The sequence below is a fragment of the Alexandromys fortis genome, unplaced genomic scaffold (assembly GCF_014885135.2).
Source record: "Alexandromys fortis isolate MF-2015 unplaced genomic scaffold, M_Fortis_MF-2015_v1.1 scaffold_157, whole genome shotgun sequence".
Taxonomy (NCBI): Eukaryota; Metazoa; Chordata; class Mammalia; order Rodentia; family Cricetidae; genus Alexandromys; species Alexandromys fortis.
Genome location: NW_026068041.1, coordinates 3232029 through 3247632, shown reverse-complemented (window position 1 = coordinate 3247632; position 15604 = coordinate 3232029). Strand labels below are relative to the sequence as shown.

Below are 15604 nucleotides of genomic sequence, written 5' to 3'. Positions count from 1 at the left end.
AGAGAGAGGATGTACCCTCTTAGACTGAGCTCATTCGGGGAAAGTATTCCCACCCTCAGGTGGGGGCAATTTTAAGAGTCCTCAATGAGAAGTTAAGGGCTTTAATTAGCCCTCCAAGTCTCTGCTGCCCCATTACATATGGCTCTTTCATACCCATGTGTACCCCCTGACCATCTCATGCTATCTGCTGATTCTCCTCTCCCTGCCTATAACACCTTCCTTGGATGTTATACAACTTAGAGAATTTGCACATATACCCAAAAGTGTCTCTTCCTGCAGAGACTGTCAGCTCCCTGTGGGCAGGAGTCACTCTGACGTATCTCTCTATCTCCAGGTCTGGCACACAGATGTGACAAACATCTGTTTATGTGAAGTGTGTTCAGAAAAGAGTAATGGGTGACATCAGGCTAGTTTCAGGGAAGAACAAAACAAAAGCAAATAAGAAATAACTTCATGGGGGCTGGAGAGATGGCTCAAGGGGTTAAAAACACTGGCTACTCTTTCAGAGGATGCAGGTTCAATTCCCAGCACCCACATGATGGCTGACAACCACCTGTAACTCCAGTTTCAGGGGATCCGCTACTCCCTCTCTCTTTCCTTCTTTCTCTCTCTTTGGTTTTTCGAGACAGGGTTTACCTGTATAGCCCTGGCTGCCCTGGAACTCACTCTGTAGATGAGGCTGATGTCAAACTCAAAGATCTACCTGCCTCTGCCTCCCAAAAGTTGGAATTAAAGGCGTTCATCACCACTACCTGGCTTGATACCCTCTCTTAGCTTCCATGGGTAATGTGTGTACATGGTACACATACATACATTCAAGCAAAACACCTACACGCTACTCTGCCCTTTGCCTAAGACTCGCCAGACCCTACTCTCCAGCCTCAGGCTGCAGAGGTGGCCTACCTGCAGGCATTCCTGAACCCCTCCAGAGTGCTCAGGAGGAATTTCCCCATTCGAAGAGTGGCCTTCTCTGAGTTTCTACTGCAAGCATGGCCCTGGGGTGAGGAGGGGAGAGGAGATTATGAGTCACACACCCACTCCACGTGCCAGCCTAGGCCTAGATGGCACAGGCCTCTCCTTCCCTCGCTGCAGCCTGCCCTGGACATACACCTAACTTTCCAAGGGATCGTGTTAATATCTTCACAAATCTGAGTAACTCCCTTAAAAATAATAGAGGCAATAACTTTAACCCCATGTGCCTAGCACCTCAAGAACGGCTCTTGGTCTATTACAAACAGAAAGGAAGCTATCACAGCAGGCGAACAATAGCTAAGTCGCTGTAACATCCATATTCTTGCTCCATAACACAAGAAAGCCCTCACTCCAGCAGTCTGAGAATATAGCCCTGAAAAACCGAACACTCATACTGAGAGCATCTTTCCTGATATCATAAGGCTATAAACCATAAAAAAGCCAATAATTAGCCGGGCGGTGGTGGTACAAGCCTTTAATCCTAGCACTTGGGAGGCAGAAGCCTGGGCTACAGAACTAGTTTCAGGAAAGCCAAGGCTCGAAAAACAAAAACAAAAACAAAAACAGCCAATGATTACAACATAGTACCCATCAGTCAGATTCTAAGATCCTAAAGCGTCCAGTATGACATAAGGTGAGAATGTTTACCATACCTAAAAGGTAGGGTTAGGAATGTGGCTTAGTGGGGAGGACTTGCCTTTTACTGATTCCCAGAAGCACAAAAGTAAGCAAGAAAACAGAAACAAAACAAGGGAAAATGTAATTAACCCTGCTTGGATAGTAGATAAATTATTTTGGGACATTATGTAGCCGAGGCCAGCTTCAAACTCTTCAATCCTCCTACCTCAGCCTCTTGAATATAAGGATTATAGGTATGAGCCTTGCTTGCTAAGGTACCTTGAATTTTTTTTTCCAAGAAAAAAAAATATCTCTGTAGCATTGGAACCTGTTCTGGAACTCACTCTGTATACCAGGCTGGCATCAAACTCACAAGAGATCCACCTGTCTCTGTCTGCCAAGTGAGTGCTGAGATTAAAGGCAGATGCCACCACCACTGCCCAGCGAAATTTTGGTCTTTAGAGAAAAGTGTTTAACCCCTGGGGCTTCAGTTTCTTCACCAATCAGAATGGAGATAGTTATCCTTACGCCTGTAAATTGGCACGGGAGATAAGGTGATGTACAAATTACTTTTCTAAAGACAAGTTGTAGAGCTGGAGAGATAGCTCAGTGGTAAAGTACTTGCCTAGCATGTACAAGGCCCTAGGTTCAATCCCCAGTATTCCAAAATAAAAAAAAAATCTAATAAATAAGATAAGCAAGATGATGTATGCTTCCAGTCCCATGGCAGAGAAAAAAAAAGACAGACAGACATTAGGGCAGGGGCTTGCACTTCACTCACCAGGGGCCTCCTGTTCAACGGGGTTTGGGAAAACTCCATGCATCGACTCAGCATGGCTTCAAGCAAGGCCCGAAGGGCTCTGTATTGCACAGGCAGAGAGCTCTGATGGTCCTTCCTACAACCGTGGAGACAAGAATAAGCTCGGAGAGGTAAGATAGTCCTAAAATCCATGCCCCAGAGTTTGGGGCGTTGGGAGACCCAGAGCAGATGCATAGCTGTCTGTACATGTTCACCCTCTGTACTCAGCAGCCTCGTCCCTCCACGGAGGGAAGCCTAACAGTAGGGAACCTCACAGACTGATGCTGGGGATCAGACTAGGCCAGTCCACCAAGGTGGCAAGAGGGAAGGCCAGGGAACAAAAACGGAAACAGCCTCCTTTCTGACACACCTCTTTCTTTTAAAAGTCTGAACCATCCCAGGAAGGAAGGTGCCATCCTGAGTGCGGGTCTTCCTACCCACATCAGTCGAGGCCGTCAGGACAGCTCTTCAGGAGAGGCCTCCTGTTCAGGTGATTCTAATGTCTGGCAAGCTGACATTAAACCAATCACAATACTTAGGATATTATGAGATAATTTTTATAATTCAATTGTGTAGGGTTTTTGTGTTTTTTTTTTTTAAATTTTGGTTTCTGGGTTTTGGTTTGGTTTTTGTTATTTATTTATTTATTTATTTATTTATTTATTTATTGACCAGGCTAGCCTCAAACTGACAGAGATCCGCCTGCCTCTGCCTCCCGAGCGCTGGGATTAAAGATACATGTCATCACTGACCAGTTCAATTGCGTAGTTCTTGAGTGTGATTTCTGTAGACAACAATGTCTTGTCATAATGTTAGAAGACGGGACTGACCTGCAAATCTAAAGCATCTTGGGAAGTATCTTTCCTTGTCTTAGCTTGTTGGTGGTTGCCAGCAATCTCTGCATTCCTTGGCATTGCCCTAATTCTGCCCGTCTTCACAATGGTATCTTCTCCCTCCCCTTTTCCAAGTTACCATGTATCTAAATCATCCCTTTTAAAGTTTCATTTATTTTTATACATACAAATGTTTTGGTTGCATTTGTATTTATGTGCACATGTGTATTTATGTGCACAACATGTGGTGGCTGGTAATACTGGGGGCCAAGAGAGAGCATCAGATCCCCGGGAACTGCAGTTACAGACAGTTGTGACTGCCATGTGGGTACTTGGAACGGAACCCAGGTCCTCTGGAAGAGCAACCAGTGCTGTTAACCACCAAGCTATCTCTCCAACCCCAATCCTCCACCCCAACCTTTTTGAAACAGAGTCTCACTCTTAGTTTACTGGCTCAGAATTCACTATGTAGCCCAGGCTAACCCAAAACTCTCAGAAATTCTCTTGTCTCAGCCTCCCAAGTACTGAGATTACAGGCATCACACCATCATGTCTGGATTGTGTTCTTTTTTGTTTTGTTTTGTTTTGAGATGGTGTCTCAAGTGGCTGGGGCTAACTTCAAATGCTCCCTATGTACCTGAAGATGGTCTTGAACTCCTGATCCTCCTATCTCCACCACCCAGTGCTAGGATTATAGGTAAATGCCACCACTGTAGCTTAGACAATAGTCCTTGAATTTGCAAACCCCTGCTATATGACTTTATCTTAACTTGACAATATCCACAAAAGCACTATGTCTGAAGACATACTCAGGTCTACGTAGACAGGACACTGGAAGGACTCTGTTAAACTGAGTGTAGTAACTAGGGAACACTATCATCTCTCATTCCTGGATCCTTTGACACTGAGTGAGCTATTTGGCTTTCTAGTAAGTTTTCAGCCAACTGCACATAGTTTAGGCTTGGCTTCTCCTTCCTCCTTCTAGAAACCCCTTGTTTTCTTCTTTGATTGATTTTTGGCTTCTTGTTGTTGCTGTTTTGTTTTGGTTTTTAGGTTTTTTTTTTTTTTTTTTTTTTTTTTTTTTTTTTTTTTTTTTTTTTTTTTNGTTTTTTTTTTTTTTTTTTTTTTTTTTTTTTTTTTTTTTTTGAGACAGAATTCTCTGCATAGCCCTGGCTGTCCTAGAACTCACTTTGTAGACCAGGCTGGCTTCAAACTCAGAGATCCACTTCCCAAGTGCTGGGATTAAAAGTGGGCACCACTACCACCTGGCCTTTGCTTAGATTTTTGAGACAGGATCTTGGTATGTTGCACAGACCATTTCTTTAAAAATTATTGATTGTCATGTGTGATATACATGTGAGCAGGAATGTCAGAGAGCACGTGTAGAAAGAAGTCAGAGGGCAACTTTCAGGAGTGAGCTCTCTCCTTCCGACATGGTTTTCTGGGGACTGAACTCGGGCCATTGGCTTATGCTGCAAGGGCTTTCACCCACGGAGCCATCTTGCCAGCCCATGCAGATGGGTTTTCACTATCCTCAAGCAACCCTCCTAAGTGCTGGGATTGCAGGGTGTACCACCACCTGAATGCTGGCCCTCTAACGTTTTCCTACAGTGATCCTCAAGCCCCGGGTCCCTTATATTTGGTGTGCGCTATCTATCTGTGTTTCAGCTTCTCGCTTTCTTCATTCCCCTTCTAGTTTGTCTCCCGGAGCCGAACCACTCCATCTCAGAGCGACCACCTCAGCCAGCGTTCTGGGGGGGATAAAGTCAACCCCTCGGCAGCCTGCAAAGATGAATGACTCACTCACCTTCCTCCCCAACTCTCCCCAGCTCTGACCAAACATCTTTGCTGGTACCGCCGCTTCTTGTAACCTGCTAACTGAGCCAACTGCTGCGCCTCGGGACGCTCCCCTTGCCTTTCCACCCACCCTGTCTTTCCACAACCTGCCTTCCCTCAGCCCTCCAGGCACAGCTCAAATACCACCACCTGCTTGAGAGCTGCTTCCTGCCTCCTCCAAGCACAGCCCTCCTGAGCACGGGAGCCTGACTGCCATGGCTTTTACTCTAGCTGTGCCCTGGCACAGTGGGGGCTTACTCGTCTCATCCACCCTGGGATTCGTGCTCCAGATTTAGAGATTCAAATCCAGGGAACCACAAAAGGAAGGAGAGAGAGAATCGAGTTATTGTAATGTAAATGTTATTTTTTTTTTTGCTTCAATTTTTAGAACCACCCTGGAGTTAAATCACAAAGATTTTAAATATAAGGAAGGAAGGAACTATAAATGTTAGCAACCTTTACAATGTAAAAATAAAGTTACAGCTGACCGACCTTGAAAAGAAGAAGAGAGGGCTTGGTGGGGGACGTGGGGGCTGTTAAGAGATATTGCTTCAAAAACCATATTTAACTGATTGAGGTGGTACATTCTTGTATAATCCCAGTACTCAGAAATCTGAGGCAGGATGCAAAGAAATACAAGGTCATCATCTGCCACGCAGCAACTTTGAGGCCAGCCTGGACTACACCAGATCTTTCCTCAAAAAGAAACAAACAGGGGGCTGGAGAGATGGCTTAGCGGTTAAGAACATTGCCTGTTCTTCCAAAGGTCCTGAGTTCAGTTCCCAGCAACCACATGGTGGCTCACAACCATCTATAATGAGGTCTGGTGCCCTCCTCTGGCTTGTGGGCAGACATACAGGATATTGTATACATAATAAATAAGTAAACATTTTTTAAAAAAAGAAAGAAACAAACAGAAGTCTGGTGTGGTGGCAAAACCTTTAGTCCTAGCGCTCAGGAGACAGAGGCAAGAGAATTTCTGTGAGTTTGAGGCCAGTCCGGTCTAAAGTGTGAGTTCCAGGACAGCCAGGGATATGTAAAGAAACCTTGTCTCAGAAAAGAAAAAAAAGGAGGAAGGAACTACAGGAAATCAGGTGTGGGGCTCGTGTTAGTCCTAACACTTAGAAAGTAGAGACAGGAAAGTTACTGTTTGAAGCCAACCTGGGGTACATAGTGAGTTCTAGGCCAGCCTGGGCTTCACCATGAGATCCAGTCTCAACAAAACAGCAATAGCAACAAATGACAATAATGACCGTGGTACAAGAAAGCATCCCGGAAGCTGCCTGGCCTCCACAGACCCTCAGGCATGTTCAGTTCAGCCTGCCTCAGCCTCTCACCTCAGAAAAGCCGAAATGGCCCTTAGTGCTTCAGCGGCCACATCTACCACCGGGCTGCTCACGGCCTCCTGGAGGGCACGGCTGGCATCTTTGCACATGGCTGAGCTTGTGAACAGCTTGATCTCTTCTGGCTGCCTGTGAAACGGTAGGTGAGGAACGAGTGACTGATTCATCCCTGCCCCCCCCCCCAGGAATTAATGCTCACCTCTCCGTCAACAGTCCTACCTGACATCTTTGCTTACCGAGTCAGAATTTCCGCGAAGAGCAGCAGGCCCTGCTTATGCAGTTCTGTGTTGGTCATCTGCAGGCTTCCCTGGAGGCTCCTGACCACTGCCTCAATCCCTGCCTCAGGATAACAGACCACAGACACGGGGTCAGCGCTCTGTGGTCCTTCCATGAACCACCCAGGAGAGGCGACATACCCTAAACAGAACCTACAGGCTGTATACAGGACCCTGACGCAGCTGAACTGATTCCTAAGACCAGGACTACAGGTACCGCTCAGGGACAGAGTGCTTGCCTAGCGTGTAAAGGCCTGGGCTCCATCACACCAGATGAGACCAGATGAGACCCAGGTGTGCGGTTTTCAAGGCCATGTCCTCATCTGTCTCATTCTATCCCCCTACATCCACACAGACTCAAGCACAGGAGGGAGTCAGTGGCCCCTACTGATTAAGTCACCTCTTTCCCCTTCCTCCTTTGCTCCTCCACAAAGCCCCCAGCTCCGTCCAGGAAGAGCTGGGAACCTCTCTCTCCTGAGCTCTTTTTGCTTCTGTTTAAGAGACTGAATTAAGTTGTATCGAAACTGCCTATTCACACCTCTCTTCCTTTCTTAGGCACACAGACCATGTTATATGTATTTCTAAACTTCCTGGCCCCAGTCTGATACCCAACATAGATGAGAAACAGCATACAAAGTTGGACAGGTGGTGGTGGTGCACACTTTTAATCCCAGCACTCAGGAGGCTGAGTCAGGCAGATCTCTGAGTTGAGATCAGCCTGCCTGGTCCACAGAGCAAGTTCTAGGACAGCCAGGCCTAAACAGGGAAACCCTCTCTTGAAAAACCAAAAAGAGAGAAAAAGAAAATGCCCCACAGGTTGTGTACGGGCAATCTGGATGGAAGTGTTTTCTCAGTTGAGTCCCTCATCCCAAAAGCTAGTTGTGTCAAGGTGACAAAACTCTAACCAGGAAGAACTGCAGGTCCAAGTGGTTGTAAGCTGTCTGTGGGTCTTCTGTTAACTACTGAGCATCTCTTGAGCCACCAAATGTTTCGCCCAGCTCCACCAAAGGCCCCTTCTCTCCCTCCCAAGCCAGCCCCACTGGGTCCCGCCCCAACTGGACTCACTGAGCAGAGGAGACAGGGAGAGTGATGTCAGTGGGCAGAATGACTAGAGGGCCCTATTTAACCAACAGCTCAGCAATGTAGCTGCCCAGGCTAGCGGGTGACAGCCTGAGTTCTAGTGCTAGGCATGTCCCACTGATGAGCATGGCCGGCCCTGGTTCCCAAAGCTGGAAGGAGACAGCTCACCAGCCCCTCCTCTCCAGATGGAGGCACTGGGACTCAGAGAAAAGGACCGGCACAAAGTCACACACACTCAGCAGACAGGACACTGGCCTACTCCCCAGTAGGGATCCACACCAAAGGTCTACCTTCCTTAAAAATCCAACACAGAGCTGGGCATGGTGGCGCACGCCTTTAACCCCAGCAACTCAGTAGGCAGGGGCAGGAGGATCTCTGTGAGTTCACAGCCAATCTGGCTTACAGAGAGTTCCAGGACAGTCAGGACTACACAGAGAAGCCAAAAAAAGAAAAGAAAAAAAAAAAAAAGACTATTTTGAGTCTAAAAATCTGGATATGTTTTTATAAATCCCAAATAGGGTCATTACTATTGAAGAGCAAAGAACAGTTTCAAAAGACCCTGAAGGATGAACTAGAAAATCTTGAGACTAAATAGATGGACAGATATCTAGGTCACACAGAGGACTGAATCCAAGGCTGAATCTAACTGTTTGAAAATTGTATTTGGTGTGAAGCTAGAGTTCACTGAGCGGCTAATAAGAATGCCCCTTCCTGACGAAGAGTCTCAACAGAAACACCTAGATACATTTACACATGGATTGAGTCTGCGCTGCACCCCTAACGTGGATGTCAGCCCCTCCACAGCCTCCGCTGCCCATGACCCTGGAGTGGGCCCGGGGCCCCTGTTACCAACCGTACACCGTGTGACATTTGGAGAAGAAGAGCGGTTCCTCTGCCAGGAGGATCAAGCAATTGTAGCTGGACCAGACGAGCACTTCGCTGGAAGCCAACAGATGCTCGAAGAGGAACTCTGGCCAGGGACAGAGAGGACAATGGGTGACAGCTGGAGGTCGGGGCCCTTTAGCCACACATCCCCCCTTTCTCCTTCTGTCTGTCCACACACACAGCCTTCTCCATCAGAAACTGCCAATCCACAGATAAACCTTCAAAGTGCTCTCAGGGTCACGAAGGTATTTCTTTTTTAACAGATGGAGAAACCGAGGACCCGAAAAGGCCACAGTAACAGTGGAAGCCATTTCCGCTTGGTAGGCACGGGAACTTGGGGTCTTCACACTCTCGGGAAGGGCAGATGGGCAGCGGCACAATTTAGAAATAAAGAGCTTTGATAATCGGTCTCAGCTGCACGTCGCATCTCTGCCAGCGACTGCTCTGGCTGGCTTGGGATATCGTCTCCCTTCTCCGAACCTTAATTCTCCCCAGTTATCTATCATTTACAGCCCTTCCAAACTGTGCACATTCCACATCCTTCCACCTCCTCTACCAAAAGAGGTGCACCTATTCACACGGGTCTGGTGAGTACTATGTAATGGTCTCCATTTATGTAAGTTTGTGTCTTTTCTAGGAAAAAAATTAGTTTCCCAAACCATAAAATAAAGATGGGCTGGAACGCCCATCGGTGACAGAGTACCCACTTAGCATGAGCAAGGTCCTTGTTTGAAACCCTGACCACAAAAAGTAAAACAACCCAGATGGGTTCCACCATGTTTGACATCTGCAATAACCGCCAGGCTTATTTCCTGGTTCCTCAAAGCTCCTCAACAGACATTTGCCTTCCTGTCTCAGGTCCTTCTGCCACCCCCCGAAGGTCAAATGAATGGCAAGTCTCAGTAACAAACTGCTCAAGTCCATAGTTAGTAGGAAGCCTACTTGACATATAGTTGACTTTAGCCCTGCCCAGTCCCTCCTGAGCGAGTTATCAGAGATCTTCTGACAAACTGCGGCTGCAGCCTCCCAGCTCTAGTCAGAATCCTCGAGTCCCCAGAGAGGAAGATCAGCGGCTCCCCATACCTGGGATGTCAGCATGAATGAAGGCAGCGGCATGCTTTGCGGGGGAGTGGACCAGCACCGCAGTTATACAGTGGGAGCTGGCCACCTGCAGGATCTCGTCTCTGGAGAGGAGAAACTGGAGAAAGAGGTGGCGAAAAGCACCCCAGTCGCGTCATCAAGAAGACCAGAGAGCCCAACCTAAGCATCTTAGGGCAGAAGCCCAAATCATCACGGCTTCCATGTCGTGGCACCAGGCAGAAGGAGAACAATCACAGACTATGGTAATGAGTCTCTGCCTGACTCAGGGGAAAACAGAGTGAAGGACTCAACGTGAAATCCACCAATGACACACGGCTCTAAAAGGAGCACCAATTCATAAACGGGGATTCATTAGCGAAAACTCTTATCCGGCTCGGGCATTCGCTATAGTCGCGTGACAGACACAACAAGAGTCCGCCACTGTGATCTTTGCTTTTCGGAGTGTGTCAAAAAGAGTTCATGTAACTAGTCTAAAGCTATTGCTCTTGGCGAGAAGTGTTTACTAAACTGAACTTTGGCTAGATTTGGAATTTGGGTTGGGGGGGGGTCCCTGCTCCTGTCGGGCCCAATGAGGGCAGCTATGACTAAACTATGTGAACACCAATGTATCTGAGAGCAGCTGCTGTCCTTCTGGGAGCCCAGAAACCTAGGCTGTGGGAGGCAAAGGGTACCTTCGTGACCACCCTGCTCCAGGCAAAACTCCAGGACACAAAAACCTCCCTCAGTAGGCAACATTTCCCGTCGATTTTCACAGCGAACTGTTGGAGGACCTACAGCACCTTGTGAGAGGATTTTAGGAACCTCTGTCCGGTTTTCCTTGGACCTTACTGCATGTGCCTTTTCCCTTTTTAATTTTGTCCTGTAGCCATTCAGTGTAAGAAGTCATTGCCAAGAGAGCTGGAGAGATGGCTCAGCGGTTAAGAGCACTGGCTGCTCTTCCAGAGGTCCTGAGTTCAATTCCCAGCAACCACATGACAGCTCATGGCCAGCCATAATGAAATCTGGTGCCTTCTTCTGGCCTGCAGGCATACATGCAGACAGAACACTATATACATAATAAATAAATCTTAAAACAACAAAAAAGAAGTCATTGTCATATAATAAACACCCAGGCCCATGAGTCCTCTATGCAGATTATCAAACTCCAGGCCACACAGATGAAAAGAGAAGAGGCAAAGCCAAGGTGGGAATTCAGGTCAAACAACGGTAAATTTGAGGTGTTAACCACAACTAAATTGTCTCATCAAAACTTGGTTGTTTTGAGAGAGGTTGTTTGGGCTTTGCTTTGTTCTTTAGTGGTGTTGTTGTTGTTGTTGCTACTGCTACTGCTGTTGTTTTGAGGCAGGATCCCATGTGGCCCAGGAAATCTTGCATGCCTGATCCTGCCCCACATGCTACGCACATGCTCTCCAACGGAGCTCGGACCCTGGCCCACCACTACCTTTTTGAGCACCAAAGGCAGCGAGGTCTCTCTTGATGGCCGCTCAACACTCTCGGCACTCTCCACCAGCACCGACTTGCTCATGATCACGGACACAAAGAGATCATACTTCAGCAGCTGCCTTAGCAAACCTAGGGTGCAGAGAGGTTGACTGAGGTCAGAAGGGCACCAGGGTCCTCCCAAGACGGCCCCTCAGACAGCCCGAGAGACTTCTTCGGGTCTCCATAGATGTGAAGTTGGTATCTGTGACCCAGCGAACCTACAACTGTAAGGCCTGTGAGTCTAGGAATTCAGCTGTGGCCTGGTCTGGCTTCCTGTTGCTATGATAAAACTCTGAACAGAAGCGACTCAGGGAGCAAAGCATTTGTCTTCTACCTCAGAGTCCACCACTGAGGGAAGGCAGGGCAGGGACTCAAGCAGACCCAGTTAGGAACCATGTAGGAATGCTGCTTCCTGGCTGGCTTTGCAGGGTTCGCTCAGTCTGCCTTCTCCTACAGCCCAGGTCTGCCTACTCAGGGGTGGCACTGCCTACAGGGACCATCTGTAACTCTAGTTCAAGGGGATCTGATTCCCTCTTCCGGCCTCTGCAGGTTCTTTGTGCATGTGGCACTTGGACATACAGAGAAACAAAACACTCATACACATAAAATAAAAATAAGTACATATAAAAAAAAGCTCAAAAAAATAAGAATATAACTGCATACCTATTTGGAGAGAAAGGCTCCAGAGAAGAGGTAGGATTTAAAATGAGATTTCCCTCTTCTTTCCCTAGGCCAGCTCTGGGAGAGACCAGGATTTCAACTTAATGCCCCTCTGAACGCTAATCTTCTCTGATTCCAACACTGGCTTGTCACAAGCTACCCATCAGGCTGCTTCATCCCTGGTGCTTCTGCCCATGTTACTTCCCTCCCTCCCATTCCCAGCACACACAGGCTCAGTCTAAGCATCTTTCTTTACAGGAAGCCTCTCCTGTCCTCTGCCCTCCTCACCCTCTTTGCAGCTCTATGTCAGGATGCCACACTGTATCCCAGTCATCCATGTCTGTCCTGCACATGGCCCGTGAGTCCCCACTGGATAGAAGCTGGGTCTGACCATCTTTGTGATCCAAGAGTCCAGCACACAGCCTGGCTCAGAATTAACACTCTCTGAGTGGCTGGGCTGTTCTGACAGCTCTTGGCTTAGACTGTGAAAAGAAGCTGTTGTTGTCACATAGATGATGCTTTTCCCTCTAGCTCCTGCTCCGAAAGCAGCCCACACTCAGTCCTCTATGACAGCGTCAAAAACAGAAAGCTGGAGCTGGCATAGAGTCCAATCACCGGTACCAGCAAATACAGCAAACTAGACAGCTCACGGTTCAGAAGCATCCACCAGCTCGTGTGCATCCACGTAAGGAGCAGGACAAGAGACCTGAAGGCTAAACCGAGGCTCCTAAAATCCTCAAATAGCCAGGCGTGGTGCCACAAATCTGAAAGACAAGGTTGAAGGCCAGCCTAGGCTATACACTGAGACCAGTCTCAAATGGAGGAGGAGGAAGAATAGGAAGAGAAAGAGGAAGAAGCTGCCTATATAACAAGCAGGGAAACCTGACCTTTACCCTGGAGGCCAGAAGAGGACATAGAGGATTTTTTGGAAAACTGTGTGGTATAACAATTAACAGTGACAGCAAATTCAGGCAGCAAAGATTCAAAGCAAAACACCCTCTATTTCCCTTCATCTTTTTCTCCCAAAGACAACATTCTTAAAGCGCCACACCAAATGTAGGCATCTCTCACTCACTCTATGAACCTTCTCTCCCCAACCTGCCTTCTGCCCTCTCCAATGCAGCAAACCTCCGCTCCACCTGCAACAGCCAGTATCGTAAGTCCTCAAATTCGAGAGCTTCTTCCTTTACCCGCCAACATCGTCTTACCCAGACAGTTGAACTGTAGGTCCTTTGTCTGGGCATTGTCCAGGGTGGAAAGGAAGAGGGGACACAGCTTCTCCCGGAAATGGCCTGCAAGCATCTCAGCTGCCGTCGGTGAGGAGTAGAGCTTCCCATAGAGGTAGCAGACGGAGGCCTGCACTGCCTCGTTGGGGTAAACCAAGCCCCTCAGCAGATGTTCCATCAATGTGCCTATCCAGAAAAAGTAGAAGCAATCTTTTAGGTTTTGTTTTTAATGTTGTGTCTGCAGGTGGGTTTGAGCATGTGGATGCAGAGGGCAGGTGCCCAAGGACGGCAGAAGAGGGTGTCAGATCAAGGCTACAGGCAGCTGTGTGCTACCCTATGTGGGTACTGGGAACCGAACTCCATTCTTAGTCGTTCAGCCATCGCTCCAGCCACAAACAAGGAATCTTTTTTTTTTTTTTTTTTTTTGCTGTTTTGTATGCTGCTTTTTTTTTTACTTTCTTTTTTTTTCCTTTTTTTTTCTTTCTTTATTTATTTATTAAATATTTCTGTCTCTTCCCCACCTCCGCCTCCCCTTTCCCTCCCCCTCCCCCAATCCATTCCCCCTCCCTCGTCAGCCCAAAGAGCAATCAGGGCTCTCCGTCCCGTGGGAAGTCCAAGGATAACCCTCCTCCGTCCAGGTCTCGTAAGGTGAGCATCCAAACATCCTAGGCTCCCACAAAGCCACTACATGCAGTAGGATCAAAAACCCATTGCCATTGTTCTTGATGTCTCAGTAGTCCTCATTGTCCGCTTTGTTCAGTGAGACCGGTTTTAACCCAGGCTTTTTCAGACCCAGGTCAGCTGGCCTTGGTGAGTTCCCGATAGAGCATCTCCATTGTCTCAGTGTGTGGGTGCACCCCTCGCGGTCCTGAGTTCCTTGCTCATGTTCGCTCTCCTTCTGCTCCTGATTTGGACCTTGAGATTTCAGTCCAGTGCTCCAATGTGGGTCTCTGTCTCTGTCTCCTTTCATCGCCTGATGAAGGTTAATATGCAGGAGGATGCCTATATGTTTTTCTTTGGGTTCTCCTTCTTATTTAGCTTCTCTAAGAACCCGAATTATAGGCTCAATGTCCTTTATTTATGGCTAGAAACCAAATATGAGTGAGTACATCCCATGTTCCTCTTTTTGGGTCTGGCTTACCTCACTCAGGATAGTGTTTTCTATTTCCATCCATTTGCCTGCAAACTTCAAGAAGTCCTTGTTTTTTACTGCTGAGTAGTACTCTAATATGTATATATTCCATACTTTCTTCATCCATTCTTCAATTGAGGGGCATCTAGGTTGTTTCCAGGTTCTGGCTATTACAAACAATGCTGCTATGAACATAGTAGAGCATATATTTTTGTTGCATGATAAGGCCTCTCTTGGGTATATTCCCAAGAGTGGTATTGCTGGGTCCATGGGTAGGTTGATCCCGAATTTTCTGAGAAATCGCCACACTGCTTTCCAGAGTGGTTGTACAAGTTTGCATTCCCACCAGCAATGGATAAGTGTCCCCCTTTCTCCACAACCTCTCCAGCATAGGCTATCATTGGTGTTTTTGATTTTAGCCATTCTGACAGGTGTAAGATGGTATCTTAAAGTTGTCTTGATTTGCATTTCCCACAAACAAGGAATCTTACGTCAGTTACCATATACTCTGAACTAGGGGCTGGAGAAACGACTCAGAGTTAAAGAGCACTTGCGGCTCTTACGGAGGACCTGAGTTCAGGTCCCAGCACCCACATCAAGGGGTTCGCATGACCTTATAACTCCAGCTCCAGGGGATGTGACACTCTCTTGGGGCCTTCAGTGAGGTAATAGTGATTTCCCTACCAAAAAAAAAAAAAAAAAAAAAAAAAAAAACCGCTTCCTAAGTACACGACCAAAAGAGAAAGTCAGAACTTAAAGGACGACCCTCTGGGAGATACGATTTGCATGCCACGGATCTTTTCTAGAGTGTGTCTGGGTCTCTGAGCAGTGGGTAGAGGGCTTGCCTGGAAACCTGATGACCTGAGCTTGGTCTCCAGATCCCACAAGCTGGCAGAAGAAAATGACTCCCAAGAGTTGTTCTCTGCATCTTACAAACTCTCTGAGGCACGTACACCGCTGCACACACTTGTGCACACTCACAAACACTCTAGTAAAATGTGAAGGTGATTCTATGCCCCAGAACTAATTTTTTCACCCAGAAGGAAGGTCATGATAAGTCCTTAGTTCATTTGTAGTGCACACCTCTAATACCAGTACTCCCTAGACTGAGGGAAAACTGTGAGTTTCAGGCCAGGCTGGACTATGTGGTTAGACCCTGCCTTAAAATAGAAAAAGAAAAAAAAAAAAAAGCCCAAGATCAGAGTCAAGAAACTTAGAAACTGTTTTTTTGTTTTGTTTTCAAACTGACCAATATAAAGCACATACTGCAGATTTAAGGAAACAAGCAAACAAAAACAGTAAGAAAAGCAATGCCTTCCCAAGTATGAGCACATAGTTAACGGGACACTCAAGTGGCAATGT

The 15604-nt window shown here is 47.2% G+C and overlaps 1 protein-coding gene across 1 annotated transcript in view; it reads right to left on the bottom strand.

The window, feature by feature from the left end:
* Positions 1–15604, bottom strand: part of Mei1 (meiotic double-stranded break formation protein 1) — a 59640-nt gene that overhangs the window by 30773 nt on the left and 13263 nt on the right. The window contains exons 6-13 of the mRNA XM_050165705.1: positions 13093–13296; positions 11184–11314; positions 9725–9839; positions 8610–8726; positions 6638–6737; positions 6396–6530; positions 2372–2486; positions 904–995 (exon numbers count right to left, since the gene is read on the bottom strand). Coding sequence (XP_050021662.1) covers positions 904–995; positions 2372–2486; positions 6396–6530; positions 6638–6737; positions 8610–8726; positions 9725–9839; positions 11184–11314; positions 13093–13296 — 1009 coding nt within the window. The remainder of the gene's footprint in view (positions 1–903; positions 996–2371; positions 2487–6395; positions 6531–6637; positions 6738–8609; positions 8727–9724; positions 9840–11183; positions 11315–13092; positions 13297–15604) is intronic.